The sequence below is a fragment of the Pieris rapae genome, chromosome 12 (assembly GCF_905147795.1).
Source record: "Pieris rapae chromosome 12, ilPieRapa1.1, whole genome shotgun sequence".
Classification (NCBI taxonomy): Eukaryota; Metazoa; Arthropoda; class Insecta; order Lepidoptera; family Pieridae; genus Pieris; species Pieris rapae.
Genome location: NC_059520.1, coordinates 7788137 through 7808227, shown reverse-complemented (window position 1 = coordinate 7808227; position 20091 = coordinate 7788137). Strand labels below are relative to the sequence as shown.

Genomic DNA, 20091 nt, shown 5'->3' with positions numbered 1-20091 from the left:
CCCTCAGGTCGTAGGTTCGATCGCTACTAATGCTCCATTGGTGCCTATGCGAGCATTAAATACTTTTTGCTTGTACGGCGAAGGTAAAACATCCTCAGGACATCACGCTTAAAACCCAAAAATCTGAGGCCCAGATCTAAGAAGGTTGCAGCGCCACTGGGGGGGCTGTTGCTGGTCAAGTTAGAGACACCGTTCCATCGTGTTCTGACAGTTATGGGATCGAGTGGACCTGTGTCTCTATGAACAGTTGCACTTTATCTCCTTAGATCTCGAATCAATAGTGAACATTGATATATATATATTTTTTTTTACGAAATTTTATATACTTATATCCGTGCCATCACATACCAGCGAAATAACTTTTTTTTCTTGACTTGAATTGTCCATAATATAATGATACAAAACTGTGTTTTACAAACGTGTATTTATAGAAATGATGATGGCTAATTGGTCATTTATATTCTGCTTAAGGAAGTTATTTTTATGTCACGTTTAACTCGACCATGATTAATTCGTCTCCTTCATACGTTAATCATTACATCTCTGAAATACGTCATAACGATGTATTAAAAATTTATGAGGTCACACCTTGACTCAAATTGGACCGAAATTATTTATCAAATAAAATGGTTGATTTGGTTCAGTTAAGTTTTATTATAAATTATTTACTGTGATACCAAGTAGAGATTATTTTAAAGTCTCTATTGAACTTAACTGCAGGAGTTATTCCACTGGAGCTTTCAAGTTTCAGGTCGCCCCTCTTGTTAGGTCAAAGGAAAAACAGTCACAAAAATTTGCTAGTCCCGATTGCTTAGCACAGTTAAAGCATTCTTTTTTATATAACAGGGGCAAACGGGTAGGATACAATCGCTCATGGACACTCATATTGTAGGAAGGCTCGCGTTTGTTGCCAGTCTTTTTGAGAATTAGTTTGTTCTTGAAGGGCCCTAAGTCGAATTGCCCGGAAATCCTTCAGTGGGCAGTTGGTTACACAAAGTGGTGGGCAAAAACTGCCTTGAATTCAATTGCCTCTGCTCACCTGTGTTAGGTAAACGAGAAGATAATCAGCTGAGCGACCGCGACGAATGCTTTACTGACCATTGCTTATCAGCTGGTGGCCCTCTAGATATATCAGGATCGTTCGTATTGAAGCGGTCTTTCAGCAGTTCCGGACAGTGCCGAGCGAGTACCGGCACTGAAAATGACGCGTTTAAAACCGGAACAAACTCAACACAATTACCTCAAGCTTTCATCGATGCAGAATTTAATAGTTGCATATATTAAAACAAATATCTAATGTTGTTTGGGCAGTTTATATAGCCAAACCCTGGGTTTAACTTCACGTAAAATTAACGCAAAAGAACTGCGCAATGTGTGTCATTATTTTTAATCTGCCAGAGTCAACACCGGCCGGTGAACCGAAATCGCAGATTAGGTCACAAAATTGCTCTAAACAGTCATATTCTTGATGGCGGATAAATGACTTCCTGTTACTTGGTACAATGGAACATCATTCTCGACCGAGAATAGACCCGCCGTGGGAGACTCTCACGATTTTATTGCGGATATATATTTTTTCTATGTTCTAATTAACAGTTTTTGTACTGGCCCGCTTTTACTTTAATTGCGCTTCAAATTACGGCACAAGTGAAGTAAATATTTTATATTTATTTATAATTCAAACGTTTGAAAAAGAAGCTAAGTTGTACATAAGGATAACACATGAGTTTGATCAGGTTACTGCGAAACGATAGTTCTTTTAAATTTCAGTATCATGCTAATATGAAATCCAGTATGTGAGTGTAAATTGTGTTGTTAATAAAATTATTTATTTAATCATCACCTCTGGAATTATTTCAGACACAGAAACAAATGTTGATTCATTTTATCATATCCTAGGGAGTAACTTTGTATAAAGACTCAATGTTCAATATAAAAAATTGCTAAATATTAGGACCAATTCGAGTTTGTTTTATATTTATTCATTGAACTTCTAAGATTTTTGTACAGATAAATTACTCGAAAATCACGTTTCAATTGTGGAAACAATCTCTATGGGGTAGCAATGCAAAATGTTACATGTGTAGCTACTAAAAAGTTACAAATGCAAATTTATAACATTTAGGCGAAACGAAGTTAGCTAGTAAATTAATATTTGTTTAATAAAAATGTCTTCTACGTAAATAATCACAATCTCGTAAAACGACCTGGGGAATATTCCTTGTAATGAAGAGAGTGTAGGGTTCGGATTAAACTATGTATTTGCAACACTGTATGTATATTAAGAACACTGTAAAATCTATCTACTGTATGTGCTCGATGATTCTACTAGTGCGTCGTTACGTTATGTAACACAATAGAGTTCTTACATAGGTATAGATAAAAAGTAAGAAGTTTCCTGTTATGTAAGAAAAATGCAATCACTCCGCGATATACGCCGCCTAATTGAATTATCTTCATTTACTAAATTTTAAATAGTTTAGTAGATTTAAGAAATGCTTTAGGTCAAGTGAATTTTCTCTTAAAGATGGAGGCCCAATGTCGGGTGTTATGCTCTTTAAACAGCATCTGCAGTAAACTACTCTATGAGAACATGCGAGCTAGATTGATTTGATGACAGTCTCCATGTAGGCGTAAGATGCTGCAGCCAAATTTGCAACGTATTAATATACATATTTAATTTTTAAATTGCATGTATTTCTTATCTAGTTTATTAACATTAATTTTTATATTGTATATTTTCTCTTTTGTCATTGATGTGTTTCCCCTAAATTATTGAGCATACTTGTCATTGATGCAGGTGCTTATATTGTTTTTGTATGTCGTGTATTCTCTGTAATTGTTTTGTTACGTTAGTGCTTTTTTAAACTATGCCTTCTCTCCCCCCTCCAAAAAAAAGCTCAAATCGATGGTCTATATTGGAAAGTTTAACCTTAATAATAAATTGTGATTAAATCATATTTATTTACGTTAAATGTTATTAGGAATATGTTTAAAAAGGTTAAATCTATCTGTCTGATAGTGTTTTTATTGTAAAAAGCTCTATAGGTCTATTACCTACCACCGCCACGTGTTTGATGCATAAATAAAACAATATAATTGTGACTCGATAACAACCATTCACAAAGGCGACTTTATTAAAGCGAAAACACGTACAATAGTTCGAACTCATGGCATTACATACAGCTTATATAACATAATACATAACATACGTTTACCCAGTACAAAATGATGTAAGCTTCTAATTATAGGAATATCTTTTGCTTTGAAAAAACGAGCAAGCTTCTTAAGTTTAATCGGCGCGCAATTTGAAAAATTTCTCATTGTCTTATAATTTATTGATTATTTGCGTAAGCGAATATTTTGACAGAGCTTACAATATTTCTCTATTGTCGATTTAGGCACATAACATACAACCTTACCCACTATAATCTATGAATAAATACATTTAACAGATCTCATAAACTTATATAAAAATATAAATTGCTGATTATTTAATCTATATTAAATTTAGTGATTAACTATGTATATTAAAATATTAATTAGCAACGATTAAATTGTACTTAATTACTGGTTATGTAATTCTATAGTATAATATTCGTATATATTTTATAACAAAAACCCCAAAAGTTTAAAATTAAGTCAAGAAAAACCTCGTCTTCAAAAAGAGTCACACAAGGGTAAGAATTGATTGCTTGGAAATACATTTGAAAAGGACCGGGTTTTTAACTATTCATGAAAAGATGAAGTTTTTAAATATAGTCATTTTTTATCATACTCTTCATATGGAGTCTGTGTTACTAAATCGATCAGGATAGATGAAAATGTATTAATAGAAAGATAAAAAAGTATTACAAAGAGCTATACTCGAAAAAAACCTTTTCATTGAAGACTAAAATCATAGACTAAAGTTTATTGATATTGTTCATCTTGCGACAAGCGTTTTATGACCAACGCTTTGTTTCTCTTTTTATTTACTATCACTTAGTTTCCATAAATAGACAAACGATTTCTTCGCCAACCTTCCCGCCATTTTTTTTGTTTTTACTTTTTATAAGCAATATGACAGATGACATTTTATGACAGCTGACAGTTTTAATCATGATGAAACATTTCGGGGCTTTTATTAAACACTTGTATAATATTGATCCCATCAACAGGACGGAGTTTGTAAGCAATTTTGTTTAATAGCTCTAAACATTAGAAAAATAGAGCACCAATTGCTTGATCTTACACGACTAGTAAGCAAACGTTAATTTCAGTAGTTTTAACCGGAAAGAAATGATGCCAACAATAGTATTAAAATTAAACGTGATAAAATATTTAGACATCGCAAATCGCCAAAAACATTATTTTTCCATTTTAAATTAAATACCAAAACTATTCGAACATAAATATTTTTTTTCGAATTAAAGCTAATTTTGACGGAGTATTTTCCCTAAACGCTTAACAAACAAGCTATATGAAAAAGATAATCTACGAACGAAACTTCCACGCACATTAATTGCCTTGTTACCATGGTTACGATGTTATTTATTTCCAAATATCTATTTAACACGCATCGATCTTTGCTTGTTCATATTAGTGAGCATTAAAGATATGTAGGACGTGAGCAAATCGTCCATTTTATAGCCCAATGAAGTTTCGCAGAGGAGTTTCGATCCTCGAACAAGGTTTCCAATCGTCATGTGGAAGTACGTGTTGCCGGAAGACCAGTTCGATATCCTTGTGAATGGATGTGTGATTAAAATTTCCTGTGAAATGAATTTGTTTTATTAATAAATAATACGTTTATGATAGCTTAACATACATTGGAGCGTAGTCAAGATGCCTTTTACAGTAATGTATGTTGAAAGTAAAAAAAGGAATTTATATGAAAATGACAGTTCGTGTCGACAAATTTAGTTGTTGACTTTCTACATATCTACTGTATGTGCTCGCTGTTAAGGCATCTTGATCGCCTTATGTATAAATTTACGGCGGTTGTGTTCTGAATGTTGTTGTATAGATAATGTGACAACATATTTAGCCGTATTTTGAAATATAATATTTGAATAAGACTATGCAGACATATTATGACGCATCGCACGTCTTTTGACAGTTTGTCAAAAGACGTGCGATGCGTCTTTTGACAAACTGTCAAAAGATGCTTAATGCAAACAATGCATTTCAATGTGAATCTTATTAAGTTAAAAATACCTATTCCAAAGTTTAGTATAGATACAATATAATATATCCTATAGATATTATTTATAATTTATTATAACCATTATTTTAAAAAGATAACTGACAGTTGAATTGGAGAGCTGATTTAAAATATTATGTCTATCTCTTTACAAATGACATGAATATACCAAAAATAAAATAATTATAGCAAGTTTAAATTGACAGTTACTGATGACAATATTATTATTTTTTTAATACTTTTATTTTACCTTGGTCTGTGGGTGAATCAAACTCACGCCATGTTTGTTAATGGCGATCAGCAATAATTCAGGATAATTTGGCTCCGTTGTTTGCTTCACTTCGAAAAATGCTGATCCAAATGTTGGCCACCGGTAAATAACCTGAAAGGGACAGACAAACGAATTACAGTTTTTATTTCGGTAAGTTTAGTCCAATTTCTTTTAAATTTTGTTTGTTTGGTAGCCTCATCCTCCTAATATTTTAAGAATTAATAAATATTTTGCAAAAACCCGTTTAGTTTAAACGCCAAGTAAACACACTTTTGTAAAATATGTTGTAAAATCTAATTACATAAATATGCTTTATTAATACGATTTAAATGTACTGTATTTTAGCAACGACGTGTACATGGATAAAAATAAGTAAATATGTTTTTTTTATATAGTAGGAAAATATTTATGTATATGAATTAAAAATCGAATAAAAACAATTAAAGAGTTTGCGATAAGTTTGGTAGACATATTAAAAAAAACAACGCTAACCTTCAGGAAGGTAATCTTCGCATCTTCAGGGGTCATTCCAGCATCCTGATTGTATGACGCCACGATAGCACGTTTCCAATCGGCGGAACTTTGTAATTTTATGAGGTCGGCTGGGACTAGTTCACGGAGCATTTGTCTGTAAAAATAGAAAAATACTTTATGATTGATGCATAAAGGTAACAAAGAAATCACGGCGTTGTTAATAAATAACAGACTAAGGGTCTGTTTCACAATGTCCGGATAAGTTCCAAATAAGCTATTTATTACTTATTGGTAGGATAAACAGTATTTGTGTCATGAAACGCGAAGTATCTTATTCGGAACTTTTATCTTTCGAATAATTTATGTATTGCATAGCTATTTGTTACTTTATCTATACATTGTGAAACAGGCCCTAAATATACTATATTACGTTTGCTCCCATGGTTACACTAAAAAATGGGTCGTAGCCATGGTAACGTAGGTAAGTACACGTTTTTATGCCCAAACTCTCTGATGGCGACAATTACTTATAAGTTGCTAAAAAAGAAATTCAGCATTGAAAAGATGTTAAAAGCGCAAAAAAGTGATCATCGCACACTTGAAGCCTAAATGAATTTAGTATTACCACACTCAGGAATTGTAATTTAACATTCTCGTTTCCGATAACAATTTTCAATATGTCAAGGTAGTTTTTCGCGTCACATTACCCCTAATTTTATCTTTGGAAATTTAGTTTAGGAAACATAGTAGAAATGGTGTTCTTACGGTATCGCTTGTAACTCTTGCTTGTTATCACCGAATCGGGCTCGGTAAGCCAAAGAAGCCAAGCGAGCAGCCTCCTCCCGCCCACAACGGTGATACCCTCGAAGCAGCTTCGGCAACTCCTGGTGGAAATGGAAGATCACGTCTGCGGCTCGGTCCTTGCCCGGGACCGTGTTCGTCCATAGCTTCTTCATAAAGAACACCTGGAAATAAGGGCATGCAGGTGAAATTGACGTTTATAATAAACGAAATATATTTGCTTATTTCATAATCTTACAGCTAACATAAATTATATCTAAGAAAACAAAAAATACTATAGATGTAGCCAATGTTGGAATAATATATACTTATAAAAAGTTTTAAAGATTTACGAAAATAAAAAATGAATAAAAAATATTAATACGTAATATCTAAGTGAGGTAGTATATGAGTATGTATAAAGTGTGTGTGTGTGTATGCGGGGTGTGCTCAAATTAAAAATATCGTCACAAATTTTACCTGATATGTAAATTGAGGTGTGATGCCGTCTCGCGTCGGTCTCGCCTTCTTGATCCAATCAGTCAAATGTCTTACAAAATCGAAGAAAAAGTCGCCTTCAGGAACGGATATAACCTTATCAGCTATCTTAACGAATAAACTAAAACCTTCACTAGACCTGAGATTCAATCTTTGCGCGATATTTTGACAGAAGTCTTTCGCTCTAGTAGACGAATCTACTTCGAATGCCTCATCCGTGTCGTCGGGGAAGTATACTTTGTGGAATATTTGAGTGGTCTTATGCTGTATGGCTTCTACTTCCACTTGATGAGGCGGGTACTTTCTCTGGCCGTTTCTTAAGGTCTTTTGAAGTCTTTGGAGTGAATCTTGAGCAATTGGATATCTTCTAGTCCTAAGGAATAATGTTAACTCTCTGAGAAGGCCTTGACTGCACGCGAATAGACCTGTCGCAAGCCACATTAACTCCCATCCTCTCTCTTCCGACATTCTATTTCTATTATCAGTCAGTTGCTTCATTACTTGGCAGTATATTTCATCTCGAAGAATTTCGTGCTTCAGCGGCCCATCAAAGATATGGTCTGTGTATTCATTACCAATCCTAGGACGCTTTGAAGGTAAATCTCCCATGTATTTCAATATGGCAGTGAAGGCGAAACACGCCTCTTCAGCTAACTCTTCTTTGGCTTGCAACTTCTTCAGCAATGGTTGTTTTATAGGTTCCCTAAAATGGCGCCACAATTCTTCAGCACCCCCTCTTTTAGCCGAGGAAAGTGTCAAGGTCTTGGAAGCTGTTCTTTTAGGGGGTAGCCTGAAGTGATCTAACGCGTACTCTAAAAGTGTGTGCGGTTTGTCTCTAGGGTCTGTGCCATTGAACGTACTAGTAGGGGCTTTTCGACCGTGCTGGGCACCTTCCTGACAAAATAGTGATAAAATATCCGCAGGTGGCTTTGTTAACGCTGGTAATACATAAACTGTTTCAGCTGGAAAATCTCCTCTCTCCATAGATCTTTCACAACGACCGATACACCAGCCGTTGTTCAGTACAGATTCCCCTGTGCTGTCTTCTTCTAATACAATAAGATCCCCTTTTTGGAAAGTCAAGAAGCTGGACCCTTCACCCGGTGCCTTGTAGTCTTGTAATGCGATGACGAATTTCGACCTCTTTTTTAAACCTTCCAAGAAGTAAACGACTAGATCTCTAATGTCCTCAGCATTAGGGCTTTGGAAAGTAAATTCTTCACCGCGCACTGTGGCCAAACTGAAAGTTTGCGTGAACACTTTGTTAGTTTTTTGACTGGAAACTGTTGTAATTTCAGGGAACGATAACTCGAGTAGCACTTGTTCTTGATCATCGACCACATACACCCCAGTCCAGTTCACAGCGATAATGACATCGTTTTTGGGTAAGTTGGGACCGGAATTCCTATACGCCTCATAAAATCTAGAGAACAATAGGGGCCATTTGAACTTAGCATAACTCACAACGTCTTCTTTAACTCTATATGCAGGAACTTTTTCTTTAACATAATAACTCTTTTTGTACGCTTGCACCACGAGAGCGCCCCATCGATCAACAGCTTTATCAACGCCTGTCAAGCAATAATCTGGTATATAATTTGGCAATAATGTATATAATCGCTCATTGTTCATGTCTTGAGCGTATTCAATGTAATATTGCTGAGCGGCAATCATCGCTAAATCTTCTTCCTTATCACACCTATACTCGCCGAATTTGACACCGCGTACAACCTGCTGATAAATAAGGTTGGTCGCTACTTGGTCCTCGGTAGGGTCATGCCACGGGGCAAATATTTCTTTTCTGAAGAACAACCTCCATGGAGCGTTTCTTTCTTGCGCTCCTTGTTCTTTTGCATATTGTTCACATTGAGAAATAGCATCCATTACGTGATCACCACCACTACCAAGTGAACTGACTTTATCAAACAACGCAATGTATAAGGAAAAACCAAACTGATCACGCAAACCAATCTTGTCTGATAATTGGTTGCATAATTCTCTTGCAGTTGTAGCTGAATCTGCTAATAGTGTTTTCGTGTTACCGTCCATGAAAGTTATAGGCAACATTATAGGTTTTTTAGACTTTGTAGCCTGCAGCTCCAACCAGGAAGGTGGTTGATTTCTGGTTCCATTGTTGAAGGTTCTCTTCAAACGGTCCTCGCAATAAGGTGCATAGCCAGGTGGCCCCTCCCTGATGAACGCTCTAAGATAATTAACAAATTTCTCACTTGGAGCGAAGCAACCGACACACAAAGACAGTAAAATCCAACCGCGGGCATGTGAAGACTTTGACGGGTTGTTAGTCAGCTGTTTACAAATCTGACAGTAAATTTCATCTCTAAGTTCTGCACGCAGTATCCCATGTCCAATTATAAAGTGAAGTTTTTCCAAATTTGATGTTGGACGCGATTCCAACCACGATTGATAGCTATCCGCTGTATATTCTTCATCCTGAAAAAAAAAATATTATGAATCAGGATTACACTTCTACCACCCCAACGACTATTTTAAATTAAAAACTATTTTATCTTTAGATATTTCGTTGAACGCATACCTGTAGTTTCCTTCTAACATCCTCTCCAAGCTTGTTCTTCCTTTTCAATGTCAATGACACAAGTTTGTGTCTTATCGACCTTGGCTTCTGTTTGTTCAAATATGCATCAGGATCTACACCCATCATTTGTGCCTCTTGAAACTCCTTGGACCTAATGAAGTTCCTTCCAAGAGTCGCCGTAACCTTTGACATGACTGAAGTGTTATCTCTATCCATTGTATGATATCTCGGTTCCGGTAGATCTCCAGTAAATCGCAATATTGTTATCCATAGCGCTTGAGCGGCCTAAAATAACACAGATCGTTATCGTGTGACTACTTAAAAAAACCATTAGGATAATCAGATTTTAAAATCGTATCAGTGAACATCCATCAAAAAACAATTAAGAATGTTTCGTTATCAGTACTTACCAATTGATCGCCCTGTGTGTGTAGCGGTAACAAAGGATGTTTTAATGGCTTTCGCGAGTACTGATGTGTGACGTTGCCCTGGAAGTAAGTGGCTGCGAACTTTTGGAACTTGAACTCGGATAAATCTTCTTCATCTTCTGACGTTGTCTGCATTGGGGTCACCATCTAAAAATACATTTGAATTCTAATTTGTTACTTGATTTGATGAGCGACTTCTTTAATAATTGTATATTTATGAATATATTTGTTATAACACTGAGAAAAAGAGTTATAACTAATGGTAGAGCGTAGCCGGTACTTACCTCTTGTTGATCAGCCCTTTGTTGGGGCAAATCGCTAAATGCACAAGTATCTTTGGGCGCAGGTGCTTCACTGCTAGAATCTGGAAGGAAGTCAAACATAGCTTCCACCAGTTTACTATCATCGACTGGCTCGTCTTGTTTACGAGCTGCTTCTTGCAGTAGCGTCCTTTTCGCTTCCAGTTGGCGTTTTTCTTCAAGGGCTAGTTCCGCGTCACGCCGTTCCAGTTCGTACATACGCTCCTAGAACAGTAATGTGAAAATAAAGATATCGGATATAACCAATATATATTTATACTAATATATTAAAAAATCGTTTATTTGAAGCACGATAATTCTAAGTATCAGTTCGTATTGAAAAATAGTTTTGTGTGGTGTGTGTGACCGACGGTGTGTGTACGGCCATCCGAGTAATAACATTATACTAAGACTGAATTAGCGCGGTTAAAACTGGCCAATCGACGTAAAAGTCATTAAATAACATTCTTAATATAATATTTATTGGTACCATACTAACGCTAATTGAAAATTCCATTTAAATACAGATTATAATTAGAATCAAATCATCAAATACACAGATATTTCAGCAATATCTATTCTGTCTATAACTCTATAAAATCAAAGAACGAGGGAAAATTATTTTAATGATGAAAGTACAATTAGATTTATTATTGAATCTAATAATTATAAGTAATGTACAGTGAAAGTGTTGGCATCATACTTGCCCACTTCTCGGCTATCCATAAATGGCTTGGACGATTTGCAATAAAATTGTTCCCATTCCGAATACGCGACATTTTTGACCCACTTCAAAAATCTCGAATCTCATTTAACCGATTTGATAAATTATTATTTAATTATTTTTAATGATTTTTGTATAGACGATCGGTCGTCTTGCCAACTTGATTTTAATTGAGGGTTTCATTGCAATTCAACAGGTTTAGTTATGCAAGCGAAGCCTGGTGTAATTGTATAATTAGGGATACGAGTCGAGATTACTTTTACATTACATTTTTTGTTAGATTTTCTTTAAAATTTCTGTCGATGTCCTTGTCGTTAGACAGAGATGAGAGAGATAATATTTTTAAGGATTCGTTATATTTATAGTGGATTTTATAACATATTGTATGTATTTTAAAATATAAATTTCGAGTGTATCAATTATTATGGTCAGAGGATGGCAATACTCGAAGCGAAGATAAAACTTGCATTAATTAAAAACAAATATCAATATCGGTTTATCAAGTGATGAAGTATCGCTCATATATGATTATAATACTTAACAATGCGCATGCGCAACACGTATAAATTAAGTAATTAATACGTAACCTGAACTAGTTAAGTATTGCTTGTTTTGCAATACAATATATATATTTAACTATAATATTGGTTGTACTTAAGTTTAAAAAATAGCAAATATTATTTAGCCTTTGTCTTTTTTGTCGGAATTCGAGCAAATGTTAAATGCGTACATAGTAAGTCCATTGGTGCACAGTCGGGGATCGAAACTACGACCTCAGGGTCAGTCACCCGCTGAACTCCACCACTGCATTTTATATCTTGCAATACTTTCTGTGTATTTTTTTTAAAGAACAGGGGGCAAACGGGCAGGAGGCTCACCTGAATTTATTTGGTATGACAAATCATAGACGAATTCATCAACATGAAAGCAAAACTATTGATAAAATATTGCATTTATTTTAAATTTACTAATCGAAACGCGTCATAATAATGTTCAATGATAATATTTGAGTATTTAAACTGTCTTTTCTTTATGCTCCCTTTATGCTATGCTTTATATAAAAGGATTTTTTATATAAATTTACTAAAATGTGTATATTAAAACTGCATACCGTCCAGAAATCTAAAAGGCACCGCACTATCATTGTAATTTAATTTTAAAATAATTGAAACAACACATTGCTACCGCTTAATATAATTTCTACTGACTTGACAATATTAGAATCAAATTTTTCATTATCAACTATTAATTTGGTTGATAATATCTATCAGAACAATCTAGATAATCTCAATTTCGAGTGCTTCATAACTGGAATTGGAATTTTTGTATCCATAACGTTATTCTTTTTGACTTAAATAAATAAATGAATTTGGAGTAATTTATTCCTTTTAAGCTCTCGCGAACTTCATATTAATTTTTATGTTTTTACTCGGCCTACCTTTTTAGTAGCTACATACCAACAAATAAAACATTTGCTTTGCTATCCCATACAGATTCACATTTCCCGAATTTTTTTTTTTAGGTTTTTCAAGCTCATGGAAGAAATTATTCGAATTGACCCAGCCGTATTCGCTTAGCAATCTATTTTGCGATTCACTTTTATTTCTATAGATTAGATTTAAATATTGGTTATTGAGGTAAAATGTTCGGATCTACTTTGAAGTTGATTTCTCGCTATAATTAAATAAATATTTGGCACATGGTAAATTAATATAAAAATAATTATCTGAAATTACTAAATAAACCCATTTTCGAGGTGATTCATTTACGCCTAGGACGTAAAGAAATAATCTTGCATTAAATAATGTGTCAAATCGGAACGCAAACCTCCGAAATTTTTTTTAATACATTTACTGATAGCTGAAATAGACATGAGAAATTTTAGGAATATTACTCTAAAAAATTACGCGCGTGTAATATACGATATTTTTGAAGCTTAGCAAAGCTCGAAGCTACTAGAAGGTGGCAGATATTGATATCGGCGTTTGAAATAAATAGGACAAAGTAAAAAAAGGAAAGAGCTATATAGCGAAACGCATGCATGATTACTAATTAATGCATTATCTAACTAATCAGATATTGATATCACAACTAAATTACGCGTGTTCAGGTATAGTTATTATATGAAACATTGATTTATAAAAACTACTGTTTATATGTAGTTTGTTTTATCTATATACATGTTCGTCTAAATGTAATAATGTAACAATAATTCTATTTCAAACAATAAATTAAATATTTCTGAGTATTAATCTGTTCATAAATTTAATCATTTGTTTCCTTTACTATATATAGTCAATAATTAAAATATAGTCAATACACTCAAAATCTGCTATAACGACATCCATAGAATTCAGCCGGGACCTTTGATTTTGGGCAATATCACCAGTATGTGTTGTCGTATGCGGTTTTGAGTGTATATTCACAAAAAGGTCGTAAATGAAGCTAGCTTTTATCAGCTACCAGCCCTTAGGAATTGGACATGACACTTAGTTCATGATTCATTAGGGTTGGCGCAAAACTTTCATGCTTTTAAAAATTATAAAATAAATTAAAAGATATCTCTTTGGGTTGCGTCAACAAAGATTATCATCAAACATGTTTTTCCTCTCATACTTGATAAGATGTAAATGAAGCTTAAGGCTTCAATAAATCCATTAAATAATTATAATCTAGAATCAGCACATTTTGATTAATAAGATAATAAGACTTATTTTTATAACACTATTTATTTGAAGTATATCTCTATTAGACTCTAATTAATAATTTATAAAACATAAAACAACTTGAGAGTAGTGTTGGGCTAGTGGCTTCAGCGTGCGACTCTCATACCTGAGGTCGTAGGTTCGATCCCCGGCTGTGCACAAAATTTTTGATTTGATTCGCTCGATTTAACGAAAACTCCTCTATAGCGTCGAAATGACGCAGCTTTGGTTGGTTTAGCTTGTCTTACAAATGACACACTCTACATAGCTTTACACCATTATCATACGCACCGAACTTTCTAAGAAATCTGTTCTTTTGTTTACACAGTTTGATTTATCACGAAGATGCTTCAATATGGCAAGATAAAACACAAGACACAAAGACATCAGGCGAAAATAACAGACTTAGGGCCTGTTTCACAATGTCCGGATAAGTTCCAAATAAGCTATTTGTTACTTATTTGTAGGATAAACAGTATTTTTGCGTTTCACGACTGTCAGATAGCGCTATTTGTCATGAAATGCCAAGTATCTTATTCAGAACTTTTATCTTTTGAATAATTTATGTGTTGCATAGCTATTTGACACTTTATCCATACATTGTGAAACAGGCCCTAAGAATCGGGTTTTATGCAAGTACTAACACTGGTCTGAAATAAACTTTTTCTTTTTCTAATACAGATTTTTCTTCTTTCCATTTCACGACTACTCTTTGTAAGGTCAAAATTTTCACATTAACTTGGATGTCATTATATAGATTTTAGACTGTAGGTACTTATTACTTACCCTATAGTTCTGCTCGGCGATCTCCTTAGCCCGCGTGTTTCCCTGGTGCTGAAGCCTTTGCTCCTCCTGTCTGCGCAAGCGCAGGGCTTCATTATGAGCTATAGTTTCTTGCTTCAACCGCCGGTAACGACGCATAGCGATCAAACGCCGGACATGGCTTTGTATTTTGACTATGGCCCACATTTTGTGTCCGTACGATCGACGGACGAGATAACCGCGCGCCGCAGCCTTAAAATATTCATAATTATTAATATATCTGTTGATATTAATATATTTATATGTCTTTGACTTTAATAAAGAGTGTTGAGAGTTACCTGTAATGATACTATATGTCCTCGCAAGTGTCGGAATCGATGAGCCAATACTCTTGCCCGAATCAAAGCCTGAAGCCTCGCGTATCCCACTTTCATCTTGTTATAGCGAATTCTCTGTAACTTGCCACGCCAATGACGCTGAATCAAAATGGCCGCTGCCCTCATCTTCAAGAATCGCCTCCGATATACCCAACCACGAATGGACCTTTGCAATATTAATATCTTCCTTGTAAGCACTCTATCTCGCTCCTGTTCAAGGAATAAATCGTGAGCATCCTTCAGAAAAACTTTGGTATGACCTAGCTGATAGTCCGATTTTCCCAAAACAGTTGCACAAATTTTGGAAGTAGCAGCCCTACAGTCAGTTTTATGAGCCGGTGGTACTCCTGAAATGAGGAACCGGTATCGTTCCACGAACTCTTTGAAACTGTGCCGAATTGGGTAGCCGGCTCTTCGGATCCTGATAGTTTCCATCATGCCTGAATAACGTAGCTGCCGACAACACAGGCCACGGTCAAACAGCATTGGTTTTTTGAACTCATTTGGTTTTATACATCGGATAAAAAATGGCTGGCACGTCCCCAAAGTTCTCATCAATAGATCTAGTGACTTCTTGAATTGAGTGGACAAGGTCGGCGTGCGTTTCCTCGTTTCGGAACCCATCACGATATCGTTTTCAAAAATTTGTTGAAGAAATTTGTTGGTGGAAATATGGATTAATTGTAGGAGATCCGCGCTAAATGTATCTCTGTTTTTCTCTAGAAATCCTCGCGTGTCATAGAAGACTACGCCAGCGAAATGGTTGAGTCCAAAACTAGTGTTAATATCCGACTTTGGTTTAAGGTAGTTCCGGTGCAGACCGTGAGTCTTGTGCAACTTCGCCAACATGGTTTGATCAGTGCCTTTGGGAAACTTGGACTCCTCGTCGATCAAAGCCATAATATTCAGTTGTTTCAAAGCAATCAAGTCCAGCGCATCCTGATTATCAACAAACTCTATGTGCTGCCAATTGATCCCTTCGTGATTATACTCTTCCTGTTCCAATTTAAAGATATGCCTTACAAAGAACTGCTGAAGGTTCTCATTCGCGAAGTTTATACAGAACTGCTCGAAGCTATTATGGTCGAAGTTTTCAAAACCAAATATATCAAGCACGCCTATTGCAGTACGTGTTGTTGCTTTGGGTTTATATATAGCTGCGTTAATTTTCTTAACTATCGTTACGAATAGGCGACCGTAAATTCCTTTGACGAATGCATCTCTTATATCTACTGACTGTTCCCTGCTGAGAGTGGATACTACAGTTTCGCCGTGAGCAAATAAAGTCTTTCTTGTTAGCGCTTTGATGAGGGAAGATACTGGTACACCTAATAAGTTTGCGACGCGTTTTACATTTAATTGTTCTATTATTTCCGTCGCATCCAAGTTGTCTACAACAGTGGCTTCATATTTAATATTACCACAATGTAAAACAGCAGCTAATAGTTTTAATATTTCCCATATTTCAGATTCTGTGAACAGTAACACTTTCATAGCAGATCGAATGTCTCCAAATTCAGCTGCATCATCCCTTCCCTCGCAACTGAAATTTCCTCCCTGAAAAATAAAACAGTAATTAAACTAGTAGAAGATGATCTATAGAAAATACTATTACTGAAGGTTACGCTTAATATAAAAAATGACTAGAAAATTTCCGAAAAAAAAACTTCATATTACTTTGGAAACCATCACTGAAACCTACTCAGAATAAAAGCACACTTACAGCAGATAGATATCTATACTCCGACGCATCACCCAATTCCAATTTCTTCTTTTCTTCTTTAGACAACCCCGCTAGAAGACAGTAGAAAACGTGATAATTTCTCTCTTCGGGGCCTTGGAATACTATTCTTGATTTTTCTAATAAATACTGTTCTATCTTGGCACCTTCAATAACCCCATTACTGTTGAAATGTATGTCGATATATTTACCGAAGCGGGATGAATTATCATTTCGAACGGTCTTTGCATTTCCAAATGCTTCAAGAATGGGATTTGCTTCTAAAATCTGAAATAATATCAAAGCGATTAATTATTCGCATGGAATTACAGTGTGAGTTTTTGTAACGTTGGTCGATTTAAACTTCTGGAAACATTTATGTTTTTGAATGTGTTTATTATTATAGACATAGTTTTATCATATAAGAATTGGGAACCCTTTTAAGAAACCTGTATTAGGGTTCCCAGCTCTTCCATAACTAACAAAATAGTTTTGTTTTTGTTTTTTTACAATTACTATTTTATTTAAGCCATAATCAATTTTCTTTCTGTATTTTCTATTCTTAGAGTAATTTAATAACAATTCCATAGAAAACTTATTAATAAACAATTAAACAAATACGGTATTTACAGTAATAATTAAACCAATTAAAAATTACTAAAAAGTAAAAAAAAATATAACTATTCATATAGGTAACACAATGTACACTTATGAACGTCAAAAAGAGAAATACACTTTAAATGCTTCTAATTTTATATTAACTGTCAGTTCTCTAATCAAGGGCGTAGAACGGAAGATGAGAACTGGACAGTGTACCTTGTACTTGGTACCTGGTCCCTGTGACAGACAGACAACTGGGTCTAACACGATGTTTTACTTAACCGTTCGAGGGAATGGTAAATGCGCACATAGACAGATAATCCGTTGATGCATAGGCTGGGATCGAGTCTACAACCTTAACCTCTTTACCGGTTATGTTTGAATAGGGCCACATACGGGTCAAGGGATTTTACAGTTATATATTAATAATGTGATAAGTAAAAAAAAACCTCAAGGTAAAATAAAAATATAATTTATTGCTATAGTTGTAAGCGTTACTAACTTTTGAATATATATTTTTTCAAGTTACAAGCAACCAACCTTGACTCTTCTGCTATTTATGAGCGTTAAAATTATTTTTTTATTTTCATATTTTACGAATGTTTTGACAGTTATTTTATTAATGTGTAATCTTCAGGGCGTTGAAATGATTTTAGTTCCAAAAACGGTAATATTGTCTTGGTACTCCGATTATTAAGTGGTAACTTTTGCACCTACTTTTTGTGCCAATAAGTCCATTCTCAACCAACTAAAAATCATAACAAGACTGTCGACTAAATGATAGTCAATGCCTGATAGCCGAGCTTACTTTGGTCATTTTGACAGAAGAGAACAAAATAGTCTTGACAAATTGGTAATGGTAGGGAGGAGTGTTGGTCTGACCAGGTAATGACAATAATGGTTCTCAACATCCCTGATGCACTGACACGAGCTGATAATAGAGTGGTGTGAAGGCAGTAAGACATGCATGAGCATGACTTAAGGCTTTTCAAGACAAACACCACCTTCAGAAATTAAGATTGCGAAGAAGACATTTTGTGATGAAATTCAGTCATGAGTCAGAAATTACTTGGAATGACCTAGTAGGAAGAAAAAAGAAAGGGCCCACCAAAAACCTGGGACTATGGATAAAAATGGATAGAGGGGAAGGATTGGAAAATGGTGGAGATGATAAGAGACAAGTGGAAGAATTTAAAGGAGGCTTACACTCAGTCGGAGGTCGTGTAATGACATGGACTGAATCCTGTTTATGTAGAACTCAAATACATGCAATTTTTATTTTATTTAACTTTTACATATTTAAAGAATGTATGCTAGTTATATCGACTATGTATTTGCGTGATGTTCCTACGAAAATTTAAGTGCTCCTATTTTATGCCTCTGCTGATAGACGTCAAATCTTTGTTTTTAATTTATTTTATTATTACTTAAGGTGTCATGTGGAACTTGGTGTAATTGTTGCAGCTTCTTACAAACATTGTGTAAAAGTAAAAGCTTGGCGATTATAAAGAGTGGCTGAGAGTTTATTGCCAATTCTTCTCTTACATTCTACGCCCTTAATTTGAGCACTGGCAGTAAATGTAAAATTATACGCTTTGAATATGAATATATTTCTGTTTTGACGTTCATAAGTTTACATTGTGTTACTTATATGAATAAATGATTCTGAATTTGAATTTGCACTATTAAAAGGCCTAAAGATTTTCTCATATTGAATACGATTCTTCTTTATGACCTTGTATCTATCCGTATTAAACTAATAATTTTAGACTTACCTGTTGTTCAATCCACGAATGCTTCCCACTGATAGCAGCTAGATACTGCAATATTAATTTGGTAGATTCCGTTTTTCCCGCACCAGACTCTCCACTAATGACTATACATTGATCCTGGCCATAACGCCGCATATGCGCGTACGCATTATCCCCAATAGCGAAAATGTGCGGCGGTAATTCCCCTATCTTTCGCTCCTTATACAGCTTGATCTGATCCGCAGTGTATATTGGAAGAATCTGATAGGGGTTCACTGCTACTAATATTGATCCGGTGTATGTCTGAAAAATAATAAGCAAAAGTAGAAATAAGAACTACATAAATCACTACATATGATAGTGCATTCAACCGTAATTTTAAAAATGTAATAATAATAATGGACATTCTTTCTATGTGCGCAGTAGCTTACAGAGTTGGAAGTAGGCAGTTAATAGACGCATATATTTGTAAATTTAGGAAGCGATTCTCAGCGAAACAATAACTGGTTTGGTCTTAATGGTACCGTGGGTGGATCTAGACTGTTAAATGAAAAATCCAGAAATGTGGCCAGTCCTATCTATTAAGAATTGATATACTTCAAGCACAACTTGCATATATGGCGTATGTTTATCTTTATATATATAATTCTTCTCTACGTGTGTATGGTACTGAAGGGCTGAACCGATTTGGATAAATGTTTTCGTATTCGTTTGGGTGGCGCCCTCTATGGTTTATGATTCACAGATCAGCCCGGCAGATAGCACTGCAGTCGGTATCTAGGTTATTTATCTATACAGCCCATAAACAACTGGTTCATATATAAATCTTCTGCGCATGTGTTCTCTTAAAACCTTTGTATGTTCAGTGAGAGTGGAGAGTAATTTACATTATTAGATATTTTATTTTGTATGTAAGACGTGTGTACCGGACGTCTGTGGGATCCGCTAGTTATATATAAGATA

At 35.0% G+C, this 20091-nt stretch overlaps 1 protein-coding gene across 3 annotated transcripts in view; it reads right to left on the bottom strand.

Moving 5' to 3' along the window:
• Nucleotides 1-3099: 3099 nt before the first annotated feature.
• Nucleotides 3100-20091, bottom strand: part of LOC110999974 (myosin-VIIa) — a 35943-nt gene continuing 18951 nt past the window's right edge. For all 3 annotated transcript variants that reach the window (XM_022269279.2, XM_022269280.2, XM_045630344.1), the window contains 12 exons: nt 19153-19431; nt 16781-17065; nt 15019-16614; nt 14705-14932; nt 10475-10714; nt 10173-10337; nt 9763-10047; nt 7191-9659; nt 6696-6895; nt 5949-6084; nt 5436-5567; nt 3100-4754 (listed from right to left, as the gene is read on the bottom strand). In XM_022269279.2, coding sequence (XP_022124971.2) covers nt 4548-4754; nt 5436-5567; nt 5949-6084; nt 6696-6895; nt 7191-9659; nt 9763-10047; nt 10173-10337; nt 10475-10714; nt 14705-14932; nt 15019-16614; nt 16781-17065; nt 19153-19431 — 6222 coding nt within the window. In that variant the 3' untranslated portion in view covers nt 3100-4547. The remainder of the gene's footprint in view (nt 4755-5435; nt 5568-5948; nt 6085-6695; nt 6896-7190; nt 9660-9762; nt 10048-10172; nt 10338-10474; nt 10715-14704; nt 14933-15018; nt 16615-16780; nt 17066-19152; nt 19432-20091) is intronic.